Source organism: Balaenoptera musculus, chromosome 8 (assembly GCF_009873245.2).
Source record: "Balaenoptera musculus isolate JJ_BM4_2016_0621 chromosome 8, mBalMus1.pri.v3, whole genome shotgun sequence".
Taxonomy (NCBI): Eukaryota; Metazoa; Chordata; class Mammalia; order Artiodactyla; family Balaenopteridae; genus Balaenoptera; species Balaenoptera musculus.
This window is the reverse complement of record NC_045792.1, coordinates 13,766,924-13,794,790: the sequence shown is the minus strand read 5'-3', so window position 1 is coordinate 13,794,790 and position 27,867 is coordinate 13,766,924. Positions and strand designations below refer to the sequence as shown.

Genomic DNA, 27,867 nt, shown 5'->3' with positions numbered 1-27,867 from the left:
TATTATACATTTCTCTCCCTTTATTTTTCTGTTGTATTACCGTTAGAGCATTACAGTTTGATTTTTTTTTTAATAGTATGTGTAGGTAGGTTATTTTATCAGTAAGGTTCATTTCAGGGTGGTAAAGACGGTCTTACAGAGTATTTGCTCCATTCCTAGGGTGTTAAGGCTGATGAAGTAGAAAACCACCAAACCAAGCAACGTATAAGATACAGTCCCTGTCCCAGAGGCGCTCACCCTCAGTGACCTTGGCAACCAGTGAGGACAATACAATGGAATAAGTCCCGTTCATGTCCAAACCCCAGAGCCTAGCATGGGGCCCATTAGGTAGTAAGAATGCTCTGTTTGCTTGTTTGTTTGTTTGTTACTAGGACTTGTCACTAGTAACTTCCCTAACAGGCAGATTCCTTGTTCTCTGGAAGCACAGAGAAGAGGGCAATTAGCGTGAGAGGAACTGGGGAAGACTTCTCACAGGAGACGTTAGCACAGGGTCTGCTTTTCAAGTCTGGAAAACAACAGCTAGCTCTTCTCCGGAAGTGATGTCCCCTGCATTGGCAAGCAGATTCTTAACCACTGTGCCACCAGGGAAGTCCAACTCCCTTTTATTTTTTAAGTGATGCTTAGCCACTCATTGAAAGTGGCTTGGAGGGGGCAAACATGGAAGCAGGAAGGCCTGTAGGGAGGTGACTGCAGAATCCAGGTGGCAGTAGAAATGGAGAGCAGCAGCCTGATTTGATGATATAGCTTGGAGGCAGAATCAACACGTCAACAGTATTGCTTAGATGCAGGAGGAGAAAATAATGACTCTGAGGTTTCTGGTTTGAATGACTGGATGAATGATGAGGAGGGGAAGCCTGTGTAGGAGCAGCAGGTTTGAGCAGTTTTGTGTTTAGAATGTGTGAGACATCAGGGTGGTTACGTCAAGTTGATAATTGTTGTAAGTCTGGAGTTCAGAAGATAAGCCTGAGCTGAAGACGTAAATACATTTGAGAGTCAGGGGGATATAGACGGTATTTAAATCATACTCAATGTACTGGTGTAGAAAGATATTCATAATACATTTTTAGGGCTAAAAAAACAAACTGTAGCGGAACAGTACGTTGTCTACGCACAGAAAATGTCTTGAAGAAAACAGGTATCAGACAGTAATAGTCATCTTTGGGGATTGGCGGGTGGCAAAAAGATATGGAGGCCAATCCCTGTTTATTTATTTATTTATTTATTTTAAAAATATTTATTTATTTGGCTGTGCTGGGTCTTAGTTGCAGCACGCGGGATCTTTAGTTGCGGCGTGGGATATAGTTCCCTGACCAGAGATCGAACCTGGGCCCCAGGCATTGTGAGCGCAGAGTCTTAGCCACTGGACCGCCAAGGAAGTCCCTCTTCTGATTTATAGCTTCGGTACAGGTTTTTTTTTCTTTTTTAATAAGAAATTACTTTTTAGAATTTTTAAATAAATAAAGCTATCCACTAGCCTATTTTGTAGTTTGATACTCTAATTGTTAGGGAACCATTGACTGATACCACCCACCTTGGCCAGGCACAATGATAACCACTTGCATGAGTTGTCTCACAACACGAGTTCCCAATAAGGAACATGGTGCTGCCACCGAAAACTAACCAGGAGAATCTGGGAGGGGCCAAAAGGAGGGAGGCGATGCCAGCCCATAATATTGTCCTGCCAACCTCTCAGAATCCTTTGCACTGGAATCCATCTTGGCTGAGAGATGCACGCGCCACCAGGAAGGACCCTGAGTCAGATCAAATATAGGCCAAGAAAGATGACTGGCCAGAGACAACCCTGAAAACTAACCCCATTACCATGAAACCTGAGACTGCGAGCCACATGGCAGAGCAGTTCTCCTGGGTTCCCTTACCCTGCTGCTCTCCACCCGGGTGCCCCTTCCCAATAAAGTCTTTTGCTTCGTCAGTACATGTATCTCCTCAGACAATTCATTTCCGAGTGTTAGACAAGAGCCCACTCTCGGGCCCTGGAAGGGGTCCCCTTTCCTGCAACATAATTAGCAGGCTGTTAGCTGCATGCTTCTGAGGCTCCTTCCCAGCACAGATTCCCACCCCATGGGCATGTTAACACCAGGGTGCCTGGAGTTTTGATGATTTTAACTTAATTTGAGAAATATTCATAGAAGATCCCTTTCTGCTAGTTCTACTGAGTCAGGTATGATGAAGACACAGTCCCTGGGCTTCTCTGGTGGCGCAGTGGTTGAGAGTCTGCCTGCCGATGCAGGGGACACTGATTCGAGCCCTGGTCCGGGAAGATCCCACGTGCCGCGGAGCAGCTAGGCCCATGCGCCACAACTATTGAGCCTGCGCGTCTGGAGCTGTGCTCCGCAACGAGAGGCTGCAACAGTGAGAGGCTCGCGCACCGCGCTGAAGAGTGGCCCCGCTCGCCGCAACTGGAGAAAGCCCTCACACAGAAACAAAGACCCAACACAGCCAAAAATAAATTAATTAATTAATTAATTTAAAAAAAAAAAAGAAAAGCTCAGTTCTGTGGGTCTGAGTATTATTTAGTAAAAAAAAAAAAAAAAAAAAAGACACAGTCCCTGCACTTGAAGAGCTTTTTAACTATTGGGTTTTCAACTGACTACTAAACAAAACGACAAGAGGATGAGCAAAGGACCTTGAAATTGAAAAATTAATTCTGCAGGATCCACTCTGATAGGCTTCACAAAAAGGGTGACATTTCATTCATTCAATCATGAATTGATCTAAGAGCTTATGAATAGATTGAGAGCTTACCATGTTCCAGACAAAGTCACCAGCCTTGTGGAAATTCCATTCTAGTTCATATTTCAGAGCCCTATATAATAGAAAGAATTTATCAGGCAGAGCTGGAAAGAAGTAAATTCTAGGCAGAGGGAACCAAGGGCTGGAGATGCTAAAGTGCATAGGAGCAACAGGACTGCAGGAATATTGCCTGGAGGAGGGGGTGGAGGGGTGGAGTGTGGGACACAAGACTGAAAAGGAGGTTAGGAAACTTAGTGTAAAATTCATGTTGCGAAATTTAGATATTTCCTGAAGGCAACTTAGAGATATTAAATTAATCAGGAAAGTCATTTTAGAGACTACCTTAAGACCAGCGTGTGGAGGATAAATGGAGCTGAAATACACCAGACACTTGGAAACCAGTCAGAAAGATTTTACATGAATCTAAGCAAGAAAGGTAGGGAATTGAAATAAGGTATGGTTTATGAGTATAAAAGGTGGAGAACAGATTTTAGACATCTCAGAAATCCAGTAAGACAGCTTGCACAGGGTGGATGTGGGGACTAAGTGAAAGGGAGTATCAAAGAAAACTTACCGTGGGGACTTCCCTGGGGGCGCAGTGGTTAAGAATCTGCCTGCCAATGCAGGGGACACCGATTCGAGCCCTTCCCTGGTCCAGGAGACCCCACAGGCCGTGGAGCAACAAAGCCCGTGCGCCACAACTACTGAGCCTGCGCTCTAGAGCCCACGAGCCACAATTAGTGAAGCCCGTGCGCCTAGAGCCCATGCTCCGCAACAAGAGAAGCCACCACAATGAGAAGCCCGTGCCCCTCAACGAAGAGTAGCCCCCGCTCGCCACAACTAGAGAAAGCCTGCACACAGAAACGAAGACCCAACAGAGCCAAAAATAAATAAATAAATAAATAAAAATAAATTAAAAAAAAAAAGATAACTTACCCCAAAACTCCAGGCTTTAGTTTAGTGGTATCATTCACTGGGAGGATGAAAACGGGATGATCTGAAGAGGAAGAAATTGAGTTCCATTCACACAGTCTAGTTCAGATGGCAGCCGAATGAATACTCAGTAATGGAAGACTTTAGGGAAACAGTTTCAAAACCCAAATTACAGAGGGCTGAAAAGTTAGGAGTTTAAGCAGATGGTATAGACTACTCTAAAGCAGCTTTGGGACAAATGACGGAAACAGATGGGATGGTTGGGGTGTGACAGAATGAGAGGTCTTGGTAGGTCAAGTGAAGTAATATGTTGCCATGAGAGTGTGGTGGAAGTATTCCTGGGATCCAGTGGGTAAAGCGAAGTCAAGAGGACCTAAGACCTAGACCAGTGATTCTCAAACTTGACTGAGCATCAGAATCACCTGAAGGGCTCATTAAACTACAGATTGCTGGGACCCACTCCAGAGTTTCCTATTCAGTAGGTCTGGGGTGGGGCCCAAGAATTTGCATTTCTAACAAGTTCCCAGATGCTGATGCTGCTGACCGGGAGGCCACATTTTAAAGGTTTTTAAATTTTTAAACCTGGCCTAGAGCAAACATTTAGTAGCTGGCAGATGCTGAATAATTTTCCAAGTGAATGGATAAGAGTACTCATATTCAGGAATGGAGGTCTCCCTGCAGTTAAAGACCAGATAGAAGGTAAGTCCACAGGGGAGGATGGAAGACGATGGTCAGAGTAGAACTTCAGAGTTTGAATTCAGAGAAGGAGCAATTTTTGGTGGACAAGGTCCAGGATTACCCCTGCCAGGGGAGTGATGAGAGGTCAAGGAACTGAGAATTGCAAGGTCATCAAAATGGATCACATCTGGCAAAGGCCTGAGTCTAAAGGGAAGCTCCATCAGGAAGTCAAGATCTGAAGGGGAGTCTGGCTACTTTCTGGGTCTGAATTATGTAGAGTTGACTGGATATGCCCACAGACATTGTAACCCATTCAGGTTAATGCACCAGCACAGGTAACAAATGTAAGGGAAGCTGGGGACTTTGTGCCAGCTCTGTTTGCACATCCTATAAGTTAAGGTGTGGGCCAGGCCCCAGGGTTTTTGGAGGGAGTTCTAGGGTGGAGATCACAGTCTGGGGATTTCAGCCCTCGGAGGGAGCAATTCACCTTAGGTGCTAAGGGAGCAGGGCAGACAGGAAGGCTGTTGACTCTGGGAGAAGTGGCTTGTAGAGAATAAAGTTCCACTAGTTTAGGACGTTTACAGATTAAACATGTCTGCTAACCCTCAGCAATGACTCTGCACCCTTTATAGCTTTCCCTTTACAGCTTTACAGGAGCAACGTTCAGATCACCCCTGTGGGGTATGAGCGTGATTAGGTGTTAGATTAGGCCTTCAGCTTGTGTTCCCTACAGCCTGCTGGTAATGCCTCTGCCGCTTTACACCTGTGCAACCTTCCACAGACTTACCTCCTCCTTCACGCCTCAGTTTCCCGCTTGTAAAATGCCAGTAATAACAGGACACCACACAGGGTTATTGGGAAGATTACCTGAGGTAGTTAAGGTAAAGCTCTGGACCCCCACTGAGCACCCTATAAATACTAGTTACGATTTGTTACATTGTCTCTACGGGTCCTTGTCAGTGTCCAGATACGTGCGCGGTCCCCGCTAACTGTTGCGTGCGCTCCTTTCCCTTACCTTTTCCAGCCAGACTGCATTTGGCGGTACTGGCGACGGGCTGGATTTGTGCGCAATGAGGGTTCCCGGAGAAAAACCCGCGCAACCGTAGAAGGACTTGCAGTGGCGCCTGCCGGCCGCTGGGGGCCGCGGGGGCCGCTGGGTTCGCCCCGCCCCTGAGGGGTCAGAGGTCACCGGACGGCGAAGGAGCGGCTGCGCGTCGCGGATCCCCAGTCCTGGGTAGATGGCGCCGGCGGAGCGCTGCACAGTTTGCCGCCAGACCTTCTTCTGCGGCCGCGGACACGTCTACAGTCGCAAGCACCAGCGGCAGCTGAAGGTGGCTTTGGAGCGGCTTCTGCCTCAGGTGCGGACGGGAGGCTGGAGGAAACCCTGGACAGGACGGGGCGGGAATGCGGGCGGGGCTGTGAGGGCCCGAGGGGGTGGGATCTGGGGGTCCGCCGGGGTCCTACTTAGCCTCTTCCCTTTGGTACTCTCTCCGCGGCAGGTGGAGGCCGCCCGCAAGGCCGTCCGCGCCGCTCAGGTGGAGCGTTTCGTGCCCGAGCACGAGCGGTGCTGCTGGTGCCTGTGCTGCGGCTGTGAGGTGAGGAAACACCTGAGCCACGGAAACCTGACCGTGCTGCATGGGGGGCTGCTGGAGCATCTGGCCAGGTGAGCGCCGGGCCGGGAGCCGCATACAACAGTCGTGTACATTTGTGGGAGGGAGAGTTTAGGGTGGGTGAGAGGAAGAACGCTTTTGTGATTTGATTGAGTCATCTTGTAGGCATTGTCAGCCTTGAGGGTAGCGGGCTTACGGCTGCCATGGTCCCAGTGGTGTTGGTGGTCTAGCTGGGAAAGTCAGCTGGGCAGCTTGCTCAATCAAGGTTCCCTCCCATCACTTCCTCTCAGATTTTTATTGGAAGGGGGAGACTGGAGATCTTGAAGAGACTACTATCAGTATTCTTCTCTCAGCCTTGCCCAGAGACAGAAACCCAGATGTCAGTTTGCATTATTTATCTAATGCCTAGATATCTGTGTAATATTCTGTAATCTATCATTGAGATTACTTGTCCTTTCCATTCTCAGTCCAGAACACAAGAAAGCAACCAACAGATTCTGGTGGGAGAACAAGGCTGAGTTCCAGATGAAAGAGAAGTTTTTGATCTCCCCCCAGGATTATGCACGGTAAGTCACTACTTCACATGATGAAGTAGCAGAGTGTGGATTCTCTGGGCCTGTGTCAGGTACTGGAGCTTCCTCTACTACTTGGGAAGTTTAGTAAGGACTTCATTAGTAACAGTTGTCTTTGTAGCACTCATTATCCTAGGCACCATATTGGACACAAAAGAAATATGAGAGTCCTTGAAAGGTTTATAGTCTAGTTGGGGGGGGTGGATTTATAATGTATTTAGCAAATAGAGCATAGTGTATAATTAAAGCTGACCATAATCAACTACTTAAATGTATGACACAGAAACTACTAAGGTTCTTTAGGAGAAGATGCTTTTTATAGTGTGCAAGAAACTGGTGCTCACCCAGTGCCCACTTTTCATAGTTTTAGACTCTATTTTAACTGGCCTCAGAGGACCCCCAGGAACTGGAGTGCAGGAGGCTGGACAGCACAGAGAGGGAGTGAGCCCTGCCTGCCTCAGGGAGAGGACTCAGGCAGCCTCACATCATCACTTTTATTGGGACCATATTGAGATTGTGGAGTGTGGAACCCAAGGGGATCCCAAAGCCAAAGTTAAGAAAACACATGGTGTTTGTTATTTCTCTCTACCCAGTATGGAGAATAATGAGGAAATAAGAAATGCCTAAATCCCACCACCTTGCCTTAAAATCTGTGGTTCAGACTGGGAGGAGGTAAGAAACTGAGGCCACTCACTCCTCACACCCTGGCTCAGCTCCATATAGTTTTTGGTGGGTGAATAAAGGATAGTTGAGCAGCAAAGGTTATAATTGAGAATTATGAGGATGGACTCTTTGAACTTTTTATTTAAATATAGTTTGACTTTTGAGCTTTATGAATTTCAAGCTCACACAAGACAAGGCCAGGCCAAGCCTGACTGATTTGACCAGTAAAGATACAATGAGCCACTTTTATTATTTTTTTAACTTTTTTTTTTTTAATAAATAATTTTATTTTTGGCTGCGTCTGGTCTTTGTTGCCGCGCGCAGGCTTTCTCTAGTTGGGGCGAGTCGGGGCTACTCTTCATTGCAGGGCGCGGGCTTCTCATTACGGTGGCTTCTCTTGTTGCGGAGCACAGGCTCTAGGTGTGCAGGCTTCAGTAGCTGTGGCTCGCAGGCTCTAGAGCGCAGGCTCAGTAGTTGTGGCACACAGGCTTAGTTGCTCCGCGGCACGTGGGATCTTCCCGGACCAGGGCTCAAACCCGTGTCCCCTGCATTGGCAGGCGGATTCTTAACCACTGCGCCACCAGGGAAGCCCTAATCATTATTTTTAAAGATTAGTCTTTTTAGTTATTTGGCTGCATCGGGTCTTAGTTCTGGCATGCAGGGTCTTCATTGCAGCATACAGGCTTCTCTCTAGTTCTGGTGCGCGCAGGCTCCAGAGCGTGTGGGCTCAGTAGTTGCAGCGTGTGGGCTTAGTTGCCCTGTAGCATGTGGGATCTTAGTTCCCCGACCAGGGATCAAACCCAAGTTCCCTGCATTGGAAGGGAGATTCCTAACCACTGGACCACCAGGAAAGTCCCAGTGAGCTTTTAGATTCAAGCAGTTTGTTACATAGGCAGTGAAAAGAGTAAGCCCAAAGTGCCAGCTTCCCAGGTTGTCCAACACACCAAAAAGGACCATACTGATACAAATAGGGCTGGATGACTGCAGTGTGAGCTGTGCGGTATTTTTGCTGGGGAGCCAAGTCTAGACTGCAGCTACGTGCTTTATATGTACAGCTCTCATCTGAGAGCACAAAGTCCCATACCCCATCAGAACTGGGAGTTGATGAGAAACTTTCATAATGGTCTCCCATGAGAGATAGGGGAGACGAGTGGGAGATGGCCTCCTAGCAGTTCCTTTCAGGCCTCCCGTCCTCTTGTGTTCGAGGAGGATCACGCAGACCTTCAGCCAAAACTCTAAGCTGCAGTTCAATGCTTTGCCTGTAAGGATACGTGCAAGGCTGCCAGGGCACCTTGATAGAGCCGTTCCCCTACATAAATGTTTTACATACTAAAATTAGGCAAAAAGGCTATAAGCTCGTGTGCGGTGGCGGAGTCGGCATAGTAGTCAGCAGCGGCTGCAGCAAGAGTTTGGCACCATGTCTCACACCATTTTGCTGGTACAGCCTACCAAGAGGCCCGAAGGCAGAACTTATGCTATTAATCTGTGAATGAATGCATGGAAGGTGTTTGTAAAATGTATGAAGAACATCTGAAGAGAGTGAGTCCCAACAGCCCCTCTATCACGTATGATATCAGTCAGTTATTTGATTTTATTGATGACCTGGAAGACCTCAGCTGCCTTGTTTACCGAGCTGATACCCAGACATACCAGCCTTATAACAAAGACTGGATTAAAGAGATCTATATGCTCCTTCGTCAACAGGCCGGGAAACAGTTGAGTTTGGAAGCATTAGGGGGATGGGGGTGGGCTTGGAACACAGGTGTGTACAGAGTGCTGTAGTAGAAGTTTTGTATTATAGTAATCCGGTTTCCATTTTGGTATACACTAGCCAGGGTTGAATGTATTAGATGAAATGTGAGGATCTTGTTCAATCTGAAACCCCTTTTGCCTCCTTCTCCCCCTCCCTTTTTTTTTTAACTTAAAACATTTTTATGATGATTTAGATGGAAGCTGGTTTTTGTCAGTTACTGTTGGTTCCAGTCCTTCAAACTGTTCGTATCTGCTGTAACATTCACTGTACTGACCCTTCTTCAAATTGGGGTGGGGGGTGGTGACGCGGTTTAGTTATGTCCTCAAGACAAAGTCTTAGTGAAAAACAAATAAATGTCCTTTAGTTATATTTTCAAAAAATAATAATAAAATTAGGCAAAGACAGTTATATTAATTATACATCAATTGATAACAATGACAAAAGAATAATTCAAGTAACACTTGAACACAAAAATCTGACTGTACACCCTTCGAAGGTTTTCTGAGGACTAATGAACTGCAAAGAAATCTTGAGCTTTGCTTAGTAGTCTTATTGTTGATAGCAGCATTGATGTTATTTGGATACCTTTGTATTGTAGGATAAAAACAACTGCAAATATATTGTTGTCCCAAATATGGGACAATTTGGACATCAAGAAAAGGAAATTGATTTTCTTAAGTATGATAATGGTTTCATAGGCTGTTCCTGTTCCCAGGAGATGCATGCTGAAAAATTTAGAATTAAGTCTCATGTTCTTGGCAGAAAAGAAATGTGTTTATAAGCGAACTGGAGCCAGTATGGCAAAATGTTAACAGTGAATCTGGGGGAGAGGTACTTGGGTGTTCACTGTACTATTTTGTTTCTGGGAGTTTGACACTACTCAAAATTCAGAGAAAAATGATCTACTGAGGATCTTTTCACAACTGGCAGGGACTTGCCCTTTTTCTTTTTAGATTCAAGAAGTCCATGGTGAAAAGTCTGGATTCCTATGAGGAAAAAGAGGATGAAGTGATTAAAGAGGTGAGTTAAAGGAAAGGCCTCTGAAGGACCCAGCCCCCCCACCATTTTGTACCTATCTAAGCAGCCTCCCTCCCACAGATGGCAGCTCAGATCCGTGAGGTGGAGCACAGCCGGCAGGAGGTGGTTCGGTCTGTCTTAGAGGTTGGTTTCCCTCGGAGGAGCCAGCGCAGTATCCAAATCCACTGATTCCTGCTTCTCCCAGGTCCAACATTTCACCTACCAGCTCTTCTTAGGAGAATTCATGGACTCCATGCTTCATCAGCTCGGCTTAATTCCCCTACCTGCCCACCAGGGGGCAGGCCTTTGTCAGTGGAGATGATGTGGGCCAGGCTGGGAGGGAGGGAGGGAGGGAAGTTTGCAAGATATGGGCAGTACCCTCAGTATCTCAATTTGTTTACGTCTGGAGGGTGGGAGCATGGCCTAGGCAAATTCTTAAGCATCCTAGACACATTTATTTTTCCTGAATCAAACTCAGCCTCAGACAGTGCCAGACCCAGAAGAGGGCTCTTCGGCACCTGGAAGCTGGAACGGGACAAACAGGTAAGATTGTTAGGAAACCTCTTATTGAGAGTTCTGACATCTCTTAGAACATTCTGTAACTCTGGCTGGGAAAAGGGAACAAATCTCATCTTTGCTATCCTCATGGCTCAAGGACCTTGTCTGCCAGCCTGGCTCCTGTTTGTCTTTTTCAGCCAAGTAGCCTCCACCTCACAGCAGCCCTCATATGTGGACCTGCCACCAGCCCCAGAGCTTGACTGGATGGAGACAGGACAACCTCTGACATTCATTGGCCATCAGGTACAATGGATACGAAAGTTGGGAAAGGGCCAATGCCCCCTCAGTTCCCAGGACACCCGTCTCTCCTGGCTTTTCTGTGTATTCTGGCCATTCCTGTCTTAGCAGGCTTTTCCCTCTTGCTGCCCTGTCCCATAGTATCACGTTCCTAGACTTTTTCCTCACCCTCCATGGTGATCTTATCCACTGCCCCAACTGCCACATAGGAGTACCAACTCCTAAATCTCATGCTGTGCAGAATTCATAGTTCCAGCTCAATACGGGACATTTATAGATACCCCGCAGGTACCTGAAGCTAACCCCTACCACTCCTGTGTTTCCATTAACTGTAGTTACAGATTCTTATCCCCTCCTTTCTTTCATTTTTCACATTCCCTCAATGAGTATGTCTTATCTATTTTATCCCCTGAATACAAGCTGGTCTCTACCATTTTCTACCTTCGAACAATTCCTACTACTGCCACCTTGTCCCAAACACAACAGAAAATAATCGCATCACCTGCTTTCTTACATTCTATCCTCCAGCTGCACTGTGCTCCTCTCGCTTTTGAACATGTAATTGCCATTGTCTTAAATGATATGCTTTCCTTCCCTCATCATCTACTTAACCCTCACCTTCCTTCAGCTCTTAGCTCGAATGTCACTTTTTCATGGAAAACTGTTATAAATATATGTAGCCCCATGTAAAAAGCTGTGAATGTAATTTGTATAATTCATACTTAATTCTCTTTCCCAGTAGTATGTATGCTAAGAAAAGGGTTTCGTTTACTTACCATCTAGTTGGCACTTATTTTTGGACATTTCTGCTACTAAGACCTTGAGTCTGGTGAGGGCAAGACCGTCTTTCAGTGATTTACTGTGCTCTGTAAGATTTAACATCAACCCAGTGCGGAACTAGCATCATGGCAGTGGTTCCATCCACCTCCTGTAAAATTTCTTCCTCTAGGCTATGAGTATCCTATCATCTCTTGGCTTTCTTATGATTTTTCCCCCCATTTCCAACTACAGGATACACCAGGAATTGGTAACATCCACTCAGGTGAGACCCACAGCAATGTTTCTCAAACTGTAAGAAGCTTTTTTTTTAAGAGAATAAAGTTGATTAAGATACAGCACCGTCAGTGAACTTGGGATCTTTGAGACACACTTGAGTTCTAGGCCTTTCACTGGTAGAAGAGTATCGAAGACACGTATGTCAAATGCATCTGAGTAACTCAGGAAAGTAACAGATGTACATTCACCTGCTTACCGGATTTTTTTTTTTTTTAACTTTCAGATCTAAGGTGTTTTAAAAGTTAGAAAATGTCAGACGTGGTAATTCTTGTAAGGGTTTTTGTTCAACCACTATATAAGTGTGTGTTAAAAATTTTTTTGAAATAATACACTTAAGAGTGAAAATAAAAAGAGTATAAACTAAACAACAAGGTCCTACTGTATAGCACAGGGAACTATATTTAATATCCTGTGGTAAACTATTATGGGAAAGAATGTGAAAAAGAGTACACATATAACTGAGTCACTTTGCTGTATAGCAGAAATTAACACAACATTGTAAATCAACTATACTTCAATAAAATAAATTTTAAAAATAAAACTCGTTGCAATTGAGGGCCAGAGAAATTTCTATACCCTACACAGTGCCCACCATGGCATTAGCCATGCTACAGCCACTTGTCTCCTTGTATTTCAACTAAGAGAAAAAATACTTTGCTTGAAAAATGGAAGATTACAAACTTTAGCATAATAAACTTACGTTTTTCCAAAGTAAAGCAGCATCTAATAAAGGATGTGTATTCTCAATATATGAAAACCTCTCAACACTCAATAAAGGCGTATAAAAAGACGCTCATCAAAATGGCTAAAACTAGGGACCTCCCTGGCGGTCCAGTGGTTAAGGCTCCGCACTCTCAATGCAGGGGGCACGGCTTCAATCCCTGGTTGGGGAACAATACCACATGACACGTGGTGTGGCCAAAAAATTTAAAAAGGCTAAAGACTGACCATTTATATATGCAGGAACTCTCATACACTGCTGGTGGGAATGCAAAATGGCATAACTACTTTGGAAAACAGTTTGGCAGTTTCTTACAAAGTTGAAAAAAAATCTCAATGTGCCTCAGCAAATGAACACTTCAAAAAATACTCAATAACAAAGAAGGAACAATTGAAAACACGCGTAACACAAAAACCTCAAAGTAACTATGCTAAAAGGCACACAAGGGTACATAATATATTCCATTTATACAAAATTACAGAAAATGCAAACTAACCTATAGCAACAGAAAGCACATCGGTGGTTGCCTGGGAAAAGGGGTATAAGGAAGGTGTGCTAGAAAATATTTTAAAGGGGCACAAGGATACATGGTGGTGATGATTTCACCCCAAACATTTCAAATTGTATGCTTTAAATGTGTGTAGTTTGTCTTATGTCAGTCATGCCTCAATACAGCTTATTAAGTATCAGCACCTTTTAAATTAGCCTAGGCCCCTCAACTTCCCATGGTCCAGAATTCCTGGATTTTGTTTACGAACATTTATAGTTTTCAGTTAGGCAGGAACTTATAGCTAGGTATGTTCCACAATAGCCTGAAGGTTAAAAACTTTTTCTAAGTGCTTTGATTTCTGCTTAAAGGGTCTTCCTTTTCCAGGTGCCACACCTCCCTGGATGGTCCAAGATGAGGACTGTAGCTCTGGGAACCAACAAATAGGACCCTCCTATGAAGAGTTTCTCAAAGAAAGTAAGTTAATTAATTCAGAAATGGTGATGGGTTCTTTAAGTCTTCCTACTGAAATAAAACTGCTTATTGTAGAGGAAAAACAGAAATTGAAGAAACTCCCACCAGACAGAGTTGGGGCCAACTTTGATCATAACTCCAGTACCAGTGCAGGCTGGCTGCCCTCTTTTGGCCGGGTCTGGAATAATGGACGCCGCTGGCAATCCAGGTATGGGCCCAGTGTCAGGACCCCAACCCACTCCCCCTTGGAGATCTCACCCTTCGTCCTGCTAACCCTTCATTTCTTTTCAGGCATCAATTCAAAACTGAAGCCGCAGCAAGAAACAAACAGCAGCCACGTAGAAAGAAAAGTTAATGGTTTCCTAATACATTTTCAACCACTGTAATGCTCAAAGCCAAATGAACAAACCGATACCTACTATTATCCTTTGTAACTGCCTTTCTTAGGAAACAGACATGCCCACTTATTTGATTTAATAAAGTTTTATTTTTCAAAATATACAGCTGGTGGGACCTGTAAAAAAAAAAAAAAAAAATTCAAGAATCAGAACTATAGAGCCTTGTGAAGGAATGCATACTTCCTACACCATGAACCCCTGGGTTCTTGCTCACCTGTTCATGCATCTTCACCAGCAGCTGGAGCATCTCCACCCTTGGTATTTCTGGTGTAAATTACTTGGGCTCTGTGCTTTGAAACCAGTTTAATAAGTCCTAGAAAGAAATTATAAATTTTTCACACAGTAGTACTATGAAATACTTAATCAGACACTAGAAATATTTGTTTTACATCCCATCCCAAAACAGAAATGTTGAATTTAAGCATGAGTTCAGGAAACATGCCTACATTTCTTGGTTATAATCTAATTTGACTTACCTTTTTAAAACAAGGGACTCACCACCTGCTCTTGGGATGGCCACCTTCACAGCACTACACTATAACTTGAAAATCACTGTTTCCATTATTGGGCACTAACCAATAACCTAGGTAACATGTTAGAATTACATTACTAACAACCACCTATTGCATTTAAGATGGCTAACACGGTCAGGCCAATTTAAGGTGCAAAAGCATACAAATCAGTACAACACACCCCTCTCACCTTTACTAAGCAGCTCCTGCAGGGCTGCCCTGGCCAAGGAGCCACGAATCTTCAGTCTCTCAGAGACGACAGCTGGAGTTATAAGCTTATAGTTGGGAACTTCTTTACAGAGTTTGTCATATGTTGCTTTGTCAAACAAAACTAGGTTATTGAGCTTGTCCCGAACTTTGCCTTTGGACCACTTCTGCTCACCAAAAAAAAAAAAAAAAAAAAAATCAGTGCTCCAGTTCTTCCCTCCTTGAACAACCTGCCTCAAAGAATTGTTACTTGGTTTTACGGCTATACTGAGAGAGTGGCTCTATTCCTTGGCCTACAGAGATCTATGAAATTCAGAATTTGCAGACACTCCGCAAATTAAGATTTAAATAATTAGAAACCCAGAATTCAAAGTAAAAAGAGACCCTGGTTGTCGTTAACGGCATCAAAGACACATCTGGTTGGGGGGGGTGGAAAACCTATTATTGAGACTTTCGGATACTGACTGAGCCCCAAGGAACCAATTAAAATAACACTATGTGCTACGTATCAAAATAAATGCTCTGTACACATCTGTTAAATTTCCAAACAGCATATATCACCCCATTTTCCAAATGAAGAAAAAACAGAATGGTGATAAGAGCATAAGCTGTAATAACCTGACTCTAGACCCCACAACCTTACAAGCCATCTGCTAGGTGTCAGTTAATATATCGATAAGGGACGGGCGCCCGCAGTTCAAGCGACTCACTCCTACCTTCTTTTTGGCCTTGCCCCCAGATTTGTTCACTGGGTCTTTGTCTTTCTTGGCCGACTTTCCGGCATCTTTCTTCTTCTTGTCATCCTTGGGCGGCTACAGAAGAAAAGCGGGAATGCGGCCAGGTCTCAAGGCAGCCCCACGCTCCCCCTACGCCTGCGCCCCACCCCCCCACCCCCGCGCAGACCCCACTGCCGGAGCACATGGGGGAAGCAATAGCCCGCCCGCCTCGACACGCGGCCCGGCAGTTCTGGGAGCCCTCCTCCGATGCCGCCCCAAATGCGCGCCGGCACCGCCGGCTCCCAAAACCACGCCGGCTGACCCCAAACAGAGCTCACCATAACGAAGCCGAGAGAGGAACTGCTACCACCTCCCTTCGCTAAGATGTCGGACAAAAAGGAAGTGCGTTTAGCGAAGAAACCCAGAAACCTCCGCCTGCAGCGAGTGCTTCCGGGGCAAGGGGCGGGACCGCGCGGAGGAAGTCCGGAGGCTCAGGCCTGACTCAGGCCCGGAAGTGGCTGTGGGCAGTGTGACCTCATCCCGCAGCCGGAGGCACTTGAGGCTGCCCCTACCTTTTGCATTTTGCGGCTAGTTGTGAGGCAGTCACACGTTGCTGTTTCCTGACACTAAAAACCGGGGAAAAGGGACGGAAAACAATTTTCTAGATCCCGACAACTAACTTCCCGGCATTACTGACAGCCAGGCGTGCTCCAAGTGCGCAAGCGCCGCAGCGGGCCGCGCTCCGGGGTCGAGAGGGGAAGCGCGGCCGGGGCGCCAGGGGCAGGTCCTGTGCTGCGGTTCCGGGGCGGAGCCGGGAGGGGGAGGCAATCCCGCAGTCGCGGCGACAGCAATGGCGATTTTCAGTGTGTTTGTGGTGAACAAAGCTGGAGGCCTCATTTACCAGTTGGACAGCTACGCGCCACGGGCCGAGGCTGAGAAAACTTTCAGTTACCCGCTTGATCTGCTGCTCAAACTGCATGACGAGCGTGTGTTGGTTGCCTTCGGCCAGCGCGACGGCATCCGGGGTGGGTTAGGCTCGGGCCCGGAGGGCGGGGCCCAGTGCCGCCGTTGTGGGCAGGTGTCTTTGGGCGGGGGGCGGAGGGGGTGAGGAGTTGGGGCCGGGTCCATTGTCCCCTTGGCGGGATCCCCAAGCTGAGGCTTCGTTGACGCTTAGCCTCGGCTCTGCAGTGGGCCACGCAGTGCTGGCCATCAATGGTGTGGACGTGAGCGGCAAGTACACGGCCGATGGGAAAGAGGTGCTGGAGTACCTGGGCAACCCTGCTAACTACCCGGTGTCCATTCGATTCGGCCGGCCTCGCCTCACCTCCAATGAGAAGCTCATGCTGGCCTCCATGTTCCACTCGTAAGTCTCACAAGCCTTCCTAGATTTTGTCGGTCTGCACTTGGCTCATAGACTGGCTGGATTAGTGTGGTTCTGCGCTCAGAGACTTCCTGAGCGGCGGTGCTTACCTTTCTCCTTCTAAATCGTCAGTTCTTGTGTCATGAAAAGAATTGATCCAGCATGACTAGGCTGTAGGTAATGCTGGCAGTGGTGTGATTTTGTTTGCCTAAGTCACCTCTTTTCTGAGTCTTAAGTTTCTTCATCTTTAAAGTAAGGCAATTGAGCTAAATGATCTTTAAGATCTTTTCTTGCTGTCAATTATGGTATGAGATGTACTGGATATGCATAGTTATGGGGTGAGTAAACGTGGTACATAGTCCCAGAGTGTTAATTTCACCCAAAGTTTTCAATGTACAATGTTTTGTAGGAAAGTATGAATGTAAAATACATGCAGAATTAAAATGAATTTTTAAGAAATTTTGATACTGCTGCCAGGCAGTTCACACTGCTGCTTCTGACTCTCTCAAGCTGTAATTTGAACTCTTCAGAAGATAAGGGTAATTTCAGTGGAAAAGTTCGAGAAGCACTTCTCCCTTATAGCAATGAGGTGCATTCCCAACTTTGCCTCCTTTGCAAATAGGCTGTTCGCAATCGGCTCCCAGCTGTCTCCTGAACAGGGCAGCTCAGGCATTGAGATGCTGGAGACAGACACATTCAAACTGCACTGCTTCCAGACACTGACAGGTACGCACCTCTAGATAGGCCAAGGGGATGCGATGGGGCAGGTTGGGAGAAGCGATTGACCCAAGTTGGGTTTGGTAAGCAAGGGAGTGTTGGTTAGCCTTTTCTGGGACAACTGCACAGACAGTTACTTGTTTTGTGAATCTAAAGCCAATATTTAATCTGACGCCGGTTTTGTCCATGCCACTGAGCATGCTCAGCCTTGGTTATCCTGTCCACAGATAAACTCACCTTAATGTTATCTCATGTTGCACACGTTTTGGAAGGTGTGTTGTTCCAAAATGAAATTTGAATGCGAAATGGAAATGGCCTTTGGATCGTGACTGTCATTGCATCACTCCCTGAAGGCAGATCATTGAAAACTGCCTGAGTTTGTTCCTTGCCTGGCACTTTCTGCTGAGGGGCCCCCAGGCCAGAAGTAAGCGACAGAGCTAGAACCCAAAGCCTGGTCACTCAGTCAGCTGGGTGATGCAACAAAGTCATTTCACTTCTCTGCTCTCACCTGTAGATTCAAAATCTTGCTTTTCGTGCTTTATGTAGCAATAAGGATAAAATTTAAGTGGGCATATGAAAGTGCTGTACAAACAAAGGACAGCATTATTTGCTGCATTCTCTACCCTTTGGTAATCATTCCTGGTCCCTCTCCAGGGATAAAGTTTGTGGTGCTGGCGGATCCTAGGCAGGCTGGGATAGATTCTCTTCTCCGAAAGATTTATGAGATTTACTCAGACTTTGCCCTGAAGAATCCATTTTACTCCCTGGAAATGCCCATCAGGTATGTGGTCCCACTTCCCAGCTTCTGGTCAAAGCCTCCTTGTTCCCCCTCCCTGTGTGCTTTTCCCCAATGTCATTTTGAAGTGTAGTAGAGTTATTTTTAAATAAAACAAAAGTAACTAGCCTTTTACTTATTTATTTTTTGGAGAAACTAAAGACTTTCCTTGGGGTTTATGTCCTTCTTCAAGCAGAGTTTCCACTGGCTCTGCCTCTGCACCCAAGGTGGGGAGAGAGCCAGGCCTCACACTTTGTCCTTATTTGTGCTTCCTGGGTCTGGCCTAGGTGTGAGCTGTTTGACCAGAACCTGAAGTTAGCCCTGGAGGTGGCAGAGAAGGCTGGAACTTTTGGACCTGGGTCTTAGGCTGAACCTGCAGTGGACCCCCCCCACTCCCCGCATATTCTTGAGAGATCCTGCAACAGGGGTCCTGCTGTTTCCACTCCGATGGAGATCCCAGCGGCATTTGTTAGTGCACTTGAAAATGGGAGGTTGCTGAGCCTGATGACATGTACCAATGCCCGAGCCTTAATACCATGCTCTCTTTCCTCCTGTATCTATTATGGTCCTACTTCCCAACTCTGTACAGATTATTTATGGAGGAGGTAGGCCCATAAATGCTATAATAAACATTCCTTTGATCTCAGTGTTTGCTATCCTAATTGATGGTTTGGGGAAAAAGCCTCAGGAGGGGAGACAGGAATGATAAGGGAATTCTGGGAAAATGAGATACTATGTTCTAGTAGAAAACAAAACAAATAAATGTTCATTAAGTGAATGAATGAACATGGGACTTTGAATCAGGAGCCTTGGTCCTAGTTCCAGAACTGCTACTGACTTCCTAGGTGGTGGGTATGGTGGTGGTGACGATAATGAAAATGATGATGGAATATTTATCAAGTGCTTATAGCCACGTTTTACTGCTTTATCTCACTTAATCCTCTCCCTTACCTCAGGGGGTACATTCTGTTTCTATTACAGATGAGATTCAGCAAGCACTGTACAAACTCTCTGCCGCAAAGTCTCAAAGCTAGTTACCAGCGGACTGAGTTTGAACCCAGGCTTTCTGACTACACTGTTATCTCCCTCCATCAAATTACTTAACCTGCCTGGCACCCAGTAGTTTCATCTTCAAAATGTTCATTGAATTATGCAGTATGAAGTTGAAGGCAGTAGAGACATGAGTTTAAAGGAGTCCATCTACACTTCAGCTTTCCCTTCCAGGGGAATGAAGTCTCTCTCTTCTGGGGTGGAAAAAGCATGTATTAAGGGAGTATTTCCCCAAAAAAGCTATCTCTGGCTTGTATTACCTCCCCTTTTTTTTTGAGAAGTACTTTTTATTTTTTTTTTTTAATATTTATTTTATTTATTTATTTCTCTATATGGTTGCGCCGGGTCTTAGTTGCGGCGGGCGGGCTCCTTAGTTGTGGCATGCAAACTCCTAGTTGCAGCATGCATGTGGGATCTAGTTTCCTGGCCAGGGATCGAACCCGGGTCCCCTGCATTGGGAGCGTGGAGTCTTAACCACTGCGCCACCAGGGGAAGTCCCTGTACTACCGTTTTTGAAAGAATGACTCACTGACAGGGTTTAGTATCAAATCTAGTTTTAATTTTCTGTAACAAATCTTTCTACTCTCCCACCCATACCCCCCTACTGTACCCTGGGTATTGGTGAGAGTGACCCTCTTCCCCTGGAGTCCAAGGTATTGGCAGGAGCAGTTGCCCCCAGCTGAGAGGCCTCAGGGCAGAGGTCCTAGGCCATTGCTGCCCTGCTGCTGCAGGAGGAGCCTCACCTCAGGTGAGGATGGGGTGGGATGGGGACAGGGCAGGGCCCAAGAGAGGGAGAAGGATATAGGAGACTCCCTGAGTGCAGGGGTTTCCTCTTTGAAGCCAGGAAATAGGAGCTAATGGAGTCCAAGAACAAAGGTTGTCTTTTAAATAGAGATCAAATGGGAAGCTGGGACCTCATTAGCCACTGATAACTTCCAGTGCCACTTGGATGAGGGAAAGGGAGCAGAAAGGGAAAGTCAAAGGTGCTAGTCAGATAGTCCCCTCCCTCCCTTCCCCCACCCCCGTGGAGGGGAGAGGCCACAAGTGGGACAGGATGCTCCAGAGCCTGCACTGTCTTCACTCAGCCTTCTTGGGCGCTCGGCCCATCTTGGTGCGGATGTTTCGTAGAAGGAAGAAGGCACCTGTGCTGGCCGCACAGATCACTTCAGCCACCCAGAAGGCTGTGCTCCAGCTGTAATGCTTCGCAATGGTGCTGAAGGGCAACCCAGCCAGAAAGCCGCCCACTGTCAGGGAGGAGGGGAAGAGCCTGAGTCATTGTGAGGATAGAGCCAGTGGGGCTTGTTCCAGCCCCTAGCTGGCTTGTGTGCAAGGCATCAGTGGGGGTATCACTTACCATTGGCCATGAGTCCCACAATGGCATGGGAGGTGCCACACAAGTTGGGAGGGGCACTCTCATTGGCTATAACTCCGAACAAGGCAATGGGACCATAAGAGGAGAAACCAAACACAGCTCCCAACACCAGGATCCAGAGCTGCAAGGGCAGTGCAGGGTAGCATTTAAGGTCTGAGAAAGCCTCTTACCTACCTACCCCTGCCAGAGGAGAGAGGAATGCTTGGCCCCAGAAACAAATAATTGTAGTAAAAGCAGACAGTAAGTGACTCCCACACACACCACTTCCCAGCACAGCTGACTGCAGAGCTAGAGGAGTGGGGGCCACATTCAGCCAACCCAGCGGCCTGTGCAGGTAGGGGAGGGAGGTTCAGGAGCCATCCCTCCAAGTGAGATGCTGTCTCTTCTCAGGACTTGTGCAAGCTGGATTGGCTAAGGGCAAGGCAGAGGCGGTAGGACAAAGGTGAGACACACCACGCGGAAAACCAGAGATAAAGATAGGGCACCTCATGCTCTGTAAAGCCTGTGAGCTCAGCGAGAGGGTGAAGAGCCGGAGTCCAGAAAGCAACATCCTAGAGGAGCATAGAGAGGAGAAGAAACCAGGCCCAGAGTCAAGGAGGGGCATCAGAGTACAGACGAGGGGAATGGAGGTACAAACAACTGAAAAGGGCAGTCAGAAGCAGAGAAAGACCAGGGAGAGGGAGACAGAGTCAGTGGCCCTTGCTTTCTCATCCTTGTCCCTGACGTGGGCCAGTCCCTGTTTATTTACCTTGGGGGAGTCACTGGTCACAGTTACCCGGAAGAGGTACATGGACACTGTCATGCCAGCCATCATGAACAGCAGCAAGCCATGGCGGGGGTTCCCGTACATGGACAGCCGTGCCTGTGGACACAGTCCAGCAACATCAGGCCCCAGGAGCAGCAGAGAACCCTCGCCCCCGGACGCTGACACAGCAGACCTCTGCTGACAGGTCTTTGGCAATCCCATTGCAGTTCTTGGCCCAAGGCAGCTCTGGGAGGCCCTGGGACCTGCTTATTATGTTCTGAGGTCAAACTCCACAACATCCCTCCCTCCACTTGGGGCAGGCTTGGGGACACGTGGTGGCAGGCTGCATCCAGTCCCTCCCCAACCCCCGTTTCCCTGGGGCTGTGGAGAAGCTAGGCGGAGAGAAATTCTGGCTCTCCTTGACATCAGTTAAAACCCTTTCCCCCAAGAGTCTCATCTCCACATCCCTAGCAAAGAAGAGTAGCCTGGAATCATTCCCACCTCACCCAACCTAAACCAGCATATGCCAAGCTGCCTGTGCCCCAGGGCTCCTACCTCTCTGGTGCCTGTCCCAGTCATGCTGGGAAGATTTAAAGGGACCCTCTTCCTTCCCGTCCCTTCTGCCCACTCACCTTGGCCATGGCCTGGTCTGACAGGTAGCCAGCTGCGATGCTGCCTACAAGGCCCCCAACCTCCAGGGCACTCATGTAGGAGCTACCTGCAGTGGGGAGTTGTGGTGGGAAGAGGGAAAGGAAGGGTGGAAGGGTATTACACCTTGGGGTTGTCCCAGACTGACTGAAACCCAGAGAGGTACAAGGTCCCCAAGGGTGACCGGCCACAGCTGCCTGAGTACTGCCCGGCCTCAGGGAAAGAAGAAAGAGGATAAAGGGAAGCGGGTCTGAATTTCCCATCCCCTGCATTGGCTCCTGCTCCCTAGGCCTGCCCCATCCCAACACTCATCTCACCCACGAGGGCTGACTGTCCTCTCTCCTGGATAAGGAAGAACTGGCCCCAGTCAGTACAGCACGTCTTGACTCCAAACACCACAAGGTAGCCAGTGGAGAGCACCCACAGGTAGGGGGTCAGCAGCAGCTGCTGTAAGGTACTCTCGTCCTTCAGGGAGCCTGGGGGTGGGAGGAGGCCAGGCCTCAGGACTCTGCTCAGGCTGCCCTGCCCCCACCACTCATTCACTAGCCATAGGGGCAGAGTCCGTCCACATAGCCAAGGATCAGCAGGAAGGTCCCCCTCACCCACTGTTCTGCCCTCTCCTCTCCACTGCAAGTCTCAACGAATGAAAGAGAACCTGAGGACCAGTGGGGATGGAGGAAGGCACCCAAGCCACTTACGCTTAGGATGCTGTCCACACAGGGAACCCTGGCTCTCTTGTAAGGAAGGACTAGGCTATAACATGAGTCATAGCATTTGTTGGCTCTGCCACTTGTCTGGTACTTAACTGCCTCTCAGGATGGAGTTTTATTTACTCCCCACCCACTCTCCATCACCATCCCGACATCCATTAGCTAGTACAGGGCCAGGCATACAGCCAGTCCTCAATGAAAGTCTGCCAGGTGAATGATGAATGAAGGTTCCCTAGGGGTCGGCTTTAGTGCGTACTCACCCTTCTTGCCCTTGGAGGGTGTGGGGTCCAGGTTGCGGAGTCCAACATCAGCAGGTTCATTGTGGATGAGCAGGAGACAGAGGAAGGAGACAACCACACACAGTGCCCCCGACAGGGCCAGCGTGCTGCGCCAGCTATAGCTCTGGGCGAGGATGGTTGCCAGGATGGGGCCCAGCCCTCCAGCCAGGTTCATGCTGGTTGATAGGACGGCCCACCAAGTGCCAAATTGAGATGGCTCAAACCACTGTGGGGCAGAGGGGGACAGAGTAGATGCCCAGCCTACAGTCCATATTGAAGGTGAGGGTCAGGTGGCGCAGACCCAGAAGCTCACATTACAGGGATGAGGGAGAGGGCTCTTCTACTTGGCAGGGCCAATTCCCTCATCTGCCACCTGATCCCACCACGTTCAGCCTTGACAAGCAACAGAAGCTGGGCTGGAACTCCTGAGGAACCTGCTCTGGTTGGGGGTGGAGGTGCCAGCGTGCCCACATGCTCTTTAGGTGTCCTCTGCCAATCTGAACCAGCTCCTTGGAAGCAGACACTCACCTTCCGCAGGACCTTGCCACATGGGGGCCAGCCCAGCCCCTGTGCCAGGCCATTGAGGAACCAGAGAGCAGCAAAGACAGGTACTGCGGAGCTCCAGGAAAAGACTACGTTGACCAGGCCAACCAGGAGAAGCCCGGAAGAGAAGAGCCAGCGAGCACTCATCTGGTCAGACAGCACCCCGCTCACAAACTTGCTGATGGCGTAGGCTGCCGACTGGCTGCTGGTGATGAGCCCTGCAGGGGAGGGGAGCAGGGAGCAGGACACCTGGGGGGTTAGGGGCCAGGGCAGAGGCACAGGAGGGTGGAGGAAGGCATGGGGTCAGGTGTGTAGAGGTGCCTGGCAGGGTGAGACTAGTTCCTTGCAAGAGGAATAGGAGGGGCCTGTGTTGGAATCCTGACATTCATTCATGGGGCCAGGCTACTCCTCTGGCCTCTCCATCAGCACTAGCCCCAGGCTGACCCATGACTTTTCAGCCTCTTGGAGAGTTCCAGCAGCAGCTGTCAGGGAGCAAGACAGCCCTCCTCCATGGGATTCTCATATGCCTGATTTCTCCCTCACCGTGGATGCCAACCCAGTGTCTCTGGCAGTTCTGTTGCCCCATCTCAGAACATGGGGCAAAAGGCTTAGAATTGGAGTCAGGGACCTTATTCCTCCTGAAGGGTAGCCTGCTAGGCCACATGGAGTCATTGCACCAACTCCCCAGTTCCCAGTGCTCACAATGTCAGTGGCCAGCACTCACCCTGTGGTCTTAGCCTGCACCCACACAGGTGCAGAAACCATGCTCAGAATCCCCCTAACACACAGTGCCTCTGGGGACACATGTTAGTCACAGGCGGGCGTGCACACACACACACACACCAGATAAGCAGCCCTCAGACATGCTTAGACCATACCCACAGTCCTTTACCTGTGCCCACAGACATGGATCTCAGAGCCTCCTCATCCGGCACATGCACTGTCCCCCGGCGTCTGCTGTGCAGACACTCCACACACACTACATGCCTGTACCCACCACACTGCACCAACACCCAACTTGTTCTGCTGGTCCTGTGTTCCTGGGCCCACCCCCCCTGCCCTGCCAGGGCTCACCCAAGTCATCCTTGTCCAGAGGGACCTCCTCCACCAGCGACGGCATGACAAAAGAGAAGGTCTTGCGGTTGAAGTAGTACAGGCTGTAGCCTCCAAACATGGCCGAGAAGATCACAGTGCGGTAATAGCCGTAGCCTCGGGCCGCCATGGTGGGAAAGAGCAGGCCCTACTGGCCGGGACACAGAGCCTCTGACCACGGCTCCTGATTGAGGCTCTCAAGTGCTCAGATCTGCTGAGTTGGGCTTTTTCTGCTCCCTCCTCCACCCAGCCTCCCAGGCTCCCTTTATAGGCACCTTCTGGACAATCATTAAGCCTGGGGTGGCTCCTAGGGAACCCGGTGTCCTGAGGGAGACAAGAAAACAGGAGATTACTGACGCCCAAGCTGTGGGGGCCTGGAGGGCGTCCGAGAGGGAGGCAGTGTCCGTGAAACAGGCCAGCACACTGTGTCCCCAGGATTGCTGCCTTTCCCGGCTCTTCCCTGTCCGCCTGCCCGTGAAACCAGCTGTGATTAAAGGCTTAACCTAATTATTTTTGTCGGCTTGCGCTCAGGGGAGGCAGGGGTGGGATGAGTAGAGCTGCCCTCTCTAGCCCGGCTCCCTCATCCACCTACCTTCTCATTCATTCAGCGAAGGTTTATTGAGGGCTTACTGGTTGAGAGGCACTGCACTAGGTGCTGGGTTAGTTTCTACACACACACACACGCACACGCACACACACACTCAATCAGACACCTACCCCCAACAACCTCACTTTCAAGTCTTCCAGAGCTGACCTCAAGCCCTGTAACTCCTGATGCTTAGCACACGGTAGGGTGTAACTGTTTACTGACAGTTGCAGAACGGTAAGCAAGGGGCGGGGGAAGGAAGTTCCCTGCTCAGGACCCACGGTTGCACACCGAAAGCCCCACTAGGGCCAGGCGTCCTGGTTGTGCCACTGAGATGCCTCTGGTCGCCTTTACCCTTGACGTCAGTATGGGCTCCGGTCTGGCAGGCTGGGGCTTCAGGGACGGTGACCGGACGCCCCGTGGGCGGGAAGGCGCAGCGATGGACTCCAGGCGCAGTGCCCATGCGTCCCGCTTCCCAGGGCCCCGGCAGCACGACCCCGGCTTTGCCGCTTGGTTGGGAAAGCAATTGGAGCAGAAGGCGTGGGCGCAAGCGGAGCAGGCTGCCCCACGTAGGCCCCGGAGGCCCCTCGCTTCCGGCGCCGAGTGGCTCGGCCAGGCGGGGTGGGGCCAAGCGGCAAGAAGGGGGAGGAGGAAGCGAGGCGGCGAGCTCTCGGCACCTGCCCAGCCCCGTGTCCTCAAGCTACCCAGGACACCCGACACCGGCTGGGAATAGACGGGGGCCCGAGAGCAGGGGCTGGAGAGGTGCGGAGACCCCAGGGCTCGTGCGACAAAAAGGAGAGGGAGCGTGCTGCTCCCGGACCCAGCAACTGCCTCCACCCCTGAACCGGCAGCCGCAGAAACTGCTCCTGGTTGGATTGGAAGTTGGGCCTCCGACAAAGGAGCAGCAACGCTTGAGACTCCCACTCCAGCCCCGCCCCCAGGCGACGCCCCTCCCCCGCACACCGCCCCCTACCTGAACGGAGGTGGGAGCTGGAGTGGCATGGGGCGGGGCCCGGCGGGCGCATGCGCGTGCGCCCAGAGTGGGGCGGGGACTCCGCCTGCGTCTTCCAGTCCCGAGAGCCGAGGCCACCCACAAACGTTTTCGTATAAGAATGCGGGTCACGCTGGTCGTTGGGCGAAGACAGCGCCCCTTAGGGGCTGGAGTCGTACGTTCCCTTCTTAACTGACGGCATTCGACAAACCACATCAGTGAGTGCCTTCAGCTACCAATTACTGTTCCCGAGTTGTTCACGGTAGGGAAACATCTTGTAAGAGAACACAGTATTTTCTGTAAGAAATTAATGCAGTCCTCAGTAAGCACAATTTGAACATTTATCTGTGGTCAGACTATTGCGGACAGAGTTAAAACAAAATAGCCAGAGTGTTTAAAGTATGGGCCCTGAGTAAAACTTAAATTCGAATCCCGGACGCGCTGCTTCTGACAGCATGACCCTGGGTAATTAATAATCTCTATGAGCCCCAGTTTCTTACCAACCTCACAGGGTGGTTGTGAGGATTCAATAGAAGATTCAGATAGGAGTTCAGAAAATTTAGATAATTGCTTTCACAGAGTCCATCAGAGAATTGCTGAAATAAGTGCTTCAAAGTTGAGAGTAAAGCTCTTTTAGAGTGATGTTAAAAACACAACAGGTCCAAAATGGAGTTGCTTATGCTAAGCCCCACATCACCAAAGGGAGACTTAATTACTGTTTTGGCTCTCCCAGAAGTGGAATCTTAAATAAGTCAATCAGGAATCACCTGGGACTTCCCTGGCGGTCTAGTGGATAAGACTCCGTGCTTCCAAGGCAGGGGGCCTGGGTTCGATCCTGGTTGGGGAACTAGGATCCCACATGCCATGTGGTGCCGCCACAAAAAGAAAATAAAAAAGGAATCGCCTGCTCAGCACTAGTTATTTAGTTATGTCATCTACCTATAGACCCCCCTGCCATTCCCTAAAGCGAAGTAACCTGGTAATAGCCAATCTGCTTTTTGCCTAGTTTAATTCCTTGTTCCTGTTCCCTGCTACCTATAAAAGGCTTTCATTTTGTACAGCTCTTCAGAGCGCCTTTCTAGCTGCTAGATTGGACGTGTCCTGATTCATAAATTGTTGAATAAAGCCAATAAGATTTTTAGAATTTACTCAGTTGAATTTTTTTTAATAAATTTATTTTTATTTTATTTATTTTATTTTTGGCTGCGTTGGGTCTTCCTTGATGCACGCAGGCTGTCTCTGGTTGCGGTGAGCGGGGGCTACTCTTCGCTGTGGTGCGCGGGCTTCTTGTTGCGGTGGCTTCTCTTGTTCCGGAGCACAGGCTCTAGGTGCGCGGGTTTCTGTAGTTGTGGCTCTCGGGCTCATAGAGCGCAGACTCAGTAGTTGTGGCGCACGGGATTAGTTGCTCCACGGCATGTGGGATCTTCCCGGACCAGGGCTCGAACCCCTGTTCCCTGCATTGGCAGGCGGATTCTTAATCACTGCGCCACCAGGGAAGCCCAGTATTATACTTTTTAAAAGGCCGTTTTAAATAATTACAGAGTGTTTGCTTTCAGATGCCATGGGTCATACTTTTATGGATGTGACTATAAACATTGTTATAAAGAGTAAGAGTTGTATAAAATAAGAAATAAATACAATACTCAATTTCCTTTCA

At 48.7% G+C, this 27,867-nt stretch overlaps 4 protein-coding genes, 1 long non-coding RNA gene and 1 pseudogene across 12 annotated transcripts; 3 read left to right on the top strand and 3 right to left on the bottom strand.

The window, feature by feature from the left end:
• Nucleotides 1-19: 19 nt before the first annotated feature.
• On the bottom strand, nt 20-5,455 carry LOC118898927. Its single transcript, XR_005020858.1, has 4 exons — nt 5,378-5,455; nt 3,688-3,748; nt 2,764-2,824; nt 20-968 (listed from the first exon to the last, which is right to left on the bottom strand). It is a non-coding gene; the product is annotated as an uncharacterized LOC118898927 (long non-coding RNA).
• An 87-nt stretch (nt 5,456-5,542) lies between these two features.
• CENATAC (centrosomal AT-AC splicing factor) lies at nt 5,543-14,008 on the top strand. Of its 4 annotated transcripts, XM_036859871.1 has the most exons (11): nt 5,543-5,720; nt 5,862-6,025; nt 6,440-6,538; nt 9,914-9,980; nt 10,059-10,121; nt 10,456-10,520; nt 10,673-10,778; nt 11,784-11,814; nt 13,424-13,513; nt 13,586-13,718; nt 13,802-14,008. In XM_036859871.1, the coding sequence occupies exons 1-11, from the start codon at nt 5,601-5,603 to the stop codon at nt 13,863-13,865; spliced, it is 1,002 nt and encodes a 333-aa protein (XP_036715766.1). In that variant the 5' UTR covers nt 5,543-5,600; the 3' UTR covers nt 13,866-14,008. The 4 variants fall into 4 exon arrangements, with proteins under 4 accessions (XP_036715766.1, XP_036715765.1, XP_036715768.1 ...); XM_036859870.1 differs by having other exon boundaries at nt 5,562-5,720; nt 10,059-10,149; nt 10,456-10,778; nt 13,802-13,931; XM_036859873.1 differs by lacking the exons at nt 11,784-11,814; nt 13,802-14,008 and having other exon boundaries at nt 5,562-5,720; nt 10,059-10,149; nt 10,456-10,778; nt 13,586-13,706.
• Nucleotides 8,030-9,977, top strand: LOC118898993 (annotated as a pseudogene).
• On the bottom strand, nt 13,978-15,808 carry RPS25 (ribosomal protein S25). Its single transcript, XM_036859875.1, has 5 exons — nt 15,682-15,808; nt 15,344-15,439; nt 14,611-14,794; nt 14,123-14,221; nt 13,978-14,024 (listed from the first exon to the last, which is right to left on the bottom strand). The coding sequence occupies exons 1-4, from the start codon at nt 15,682-15,684 to the stop codon at nt 14,127-14,129; spliced, it is 378 nt and encodes a 125-aa protein (XP_036715770.1). The 5' UTR covers nt 15,685-15,808; the 3' UTR covers nt 13,978-14,024; nt 14,123-14,126.
• Nucleotides 15,809-15,851: 43 nt separating this feature from the next.
• Nucleotides 15,852-18,841, top strand: TRAPPC4 (trafficking protein particle complex 4). The gene is made up of 5 exons (XM_036859874.1): nt 15,852-16,368; nt 16,532-16,706; nt 17,326-17,429; nt 18,075-18,201; nt 18,483-18,841. The coding sequence occupies exons 1-5, from the start codon at nt 16,194-16,196 to the stop codon at nt 18,559-18,561; spliced, it is 660 nt and encodes a 219-aa protein (XP_036715769.1). The 5' UTR covers nt 15,852-16,193; the 3' UTR covers nt 18,562-18,841.
• A 941-nt stretch (nt 18,842-19,782) lies between these two features.
• SLC37A4 (solute carrier family 37 member 4) lies at nt 19,783-26,243 on the bottom strand. 5 transcript variants are annotated; one of them, XM_036859866.1, is made up of 10 exons: nt 26,040-26,058; nt 24,616-24,957; nt 23,527-23,759; nt 22,981-23,224; nt 22,328-22,486; nt 21,995-22,080; nt 21,366-21,479; nt 21,103-21,168; nt 20,600-20,738; nt 19,783-20,489 (listed from the first exon to the last, which is right to left on the bottom strand). In XM_036859866.1, exons 2-10 carry the CDS (start codon nt 24,761-24,763, stop codon nt 20,323-20,325), a joined length of 1,356 nt encoding a protein of 451 aa, XP_036715761.1. In that variant the 5' UTR covers nt 24,764-24,957; nt 26,040-26,058; the 3' UTR covers nt 19,783-20,322. The 5 variants fall into 5 exon arrangements, with proteins under 5 accessions (XP_036715761.1, XP_036715760.1, XP_036715763.1 ...); XM_036859865.1 differs by lacking the exon at nt 26,040-26,058 and adding an exon at nt 25,574-25,818; XM_036859868.1 differs by lacking the exons at nt 21,103-21,168; nt 26,040-26,058 and adding an exon at nt 26,193-26,243.
• Between the last annotated feature and the right edge of the window lie 1,624 nt (nt 26,244-27,867).

Excerpts from the sequence above, each read along its gene's own strand:
- CENATAC (XM_036859870.1), top strand. The coding sequence starts at position 5,601 with ATGGCGCCGGCGGAGCGCTGCACAGTTTGCCGCCAGACCTTCTTCTGC. Across the intron at positions 6,026-6,439 it reads CTGCTGGAGCATCTGGCCAG|TCCAGAACACAAGAAAGCAA; the intron begins GTGAGCGCCGGG and ends TTCCATTCTCAG. Across the intron at positions 13,719-13,801 it reads GGACGCCGCTGGCAATCCAG|GCATCAATTCAAAACTGAAG; the intron begins GTATGGGCCCAG and ends ATTTCTTTTCAG.
- RPS25 (XM_036859875.1), bottom strand. Across the intron at positions 14,795-15,343 it reads GGGGCAAGGCCAAAAAGAAG|AAGTGGTCCAAAGGCAAAGT; the intron begins GTAGGAGTGAGT and ends TTTGGTGAGCAG. Across the intron at positions 14,222-14,610 it reads GCAGGAGCTGCTTAGTAAAG|GACTTATTAAACTGGTTTCA; the intron begins GTGAGAGGGGTG and ends ATTTCTTTCTAG.
- TRAPPC4 (XM_036859874.1), top strand. The coding sequence starts at position 16,194 with ATGGCGATTTTCAGTGTGTTTGTGGTGAACAAAGCTGGAGGCCTCATT. Across the intron at positions 16,707-17,325 it reads CTGGCCTCCATGTTCCACTC|GCTGTTCGCAATCGGCTCCC; the intron begins GTAAGTCTCACA and ends CTTTGCAAATAG. Across the intron at positions 18,202-18,482 it reads TCCCTGGAAATGCCCATCAG|GTGTGAGCTGTTTGACCAGA; the intron begins GTATGTGGTCCC and ends GGTCTGGCCTAG.
- SLC37A4 (XM_036859866.1), bottom strand. The coding sequence starts at position 24,763 with ATGGCGGCCCGAGGCTACGGCTATTACCGCACTGTGATCTTCTCGGCC. Across the intron at positions 23,760-24,615 it reads TCTGGACAAGGATGACTTGG|GGCTCATCACCAGCAGCCAG; the intron begins GTGAGCCCTGGC and ends CCTCCCCTGCAG. Across the intron at positions 22,081-22,327 it reads AGGACAGTCAGCCCTCGTGG|GTAGCTCCTACATGAGTGCC; the intron begins GTGAGATGAGTG and ends TCCCCACTGCAG.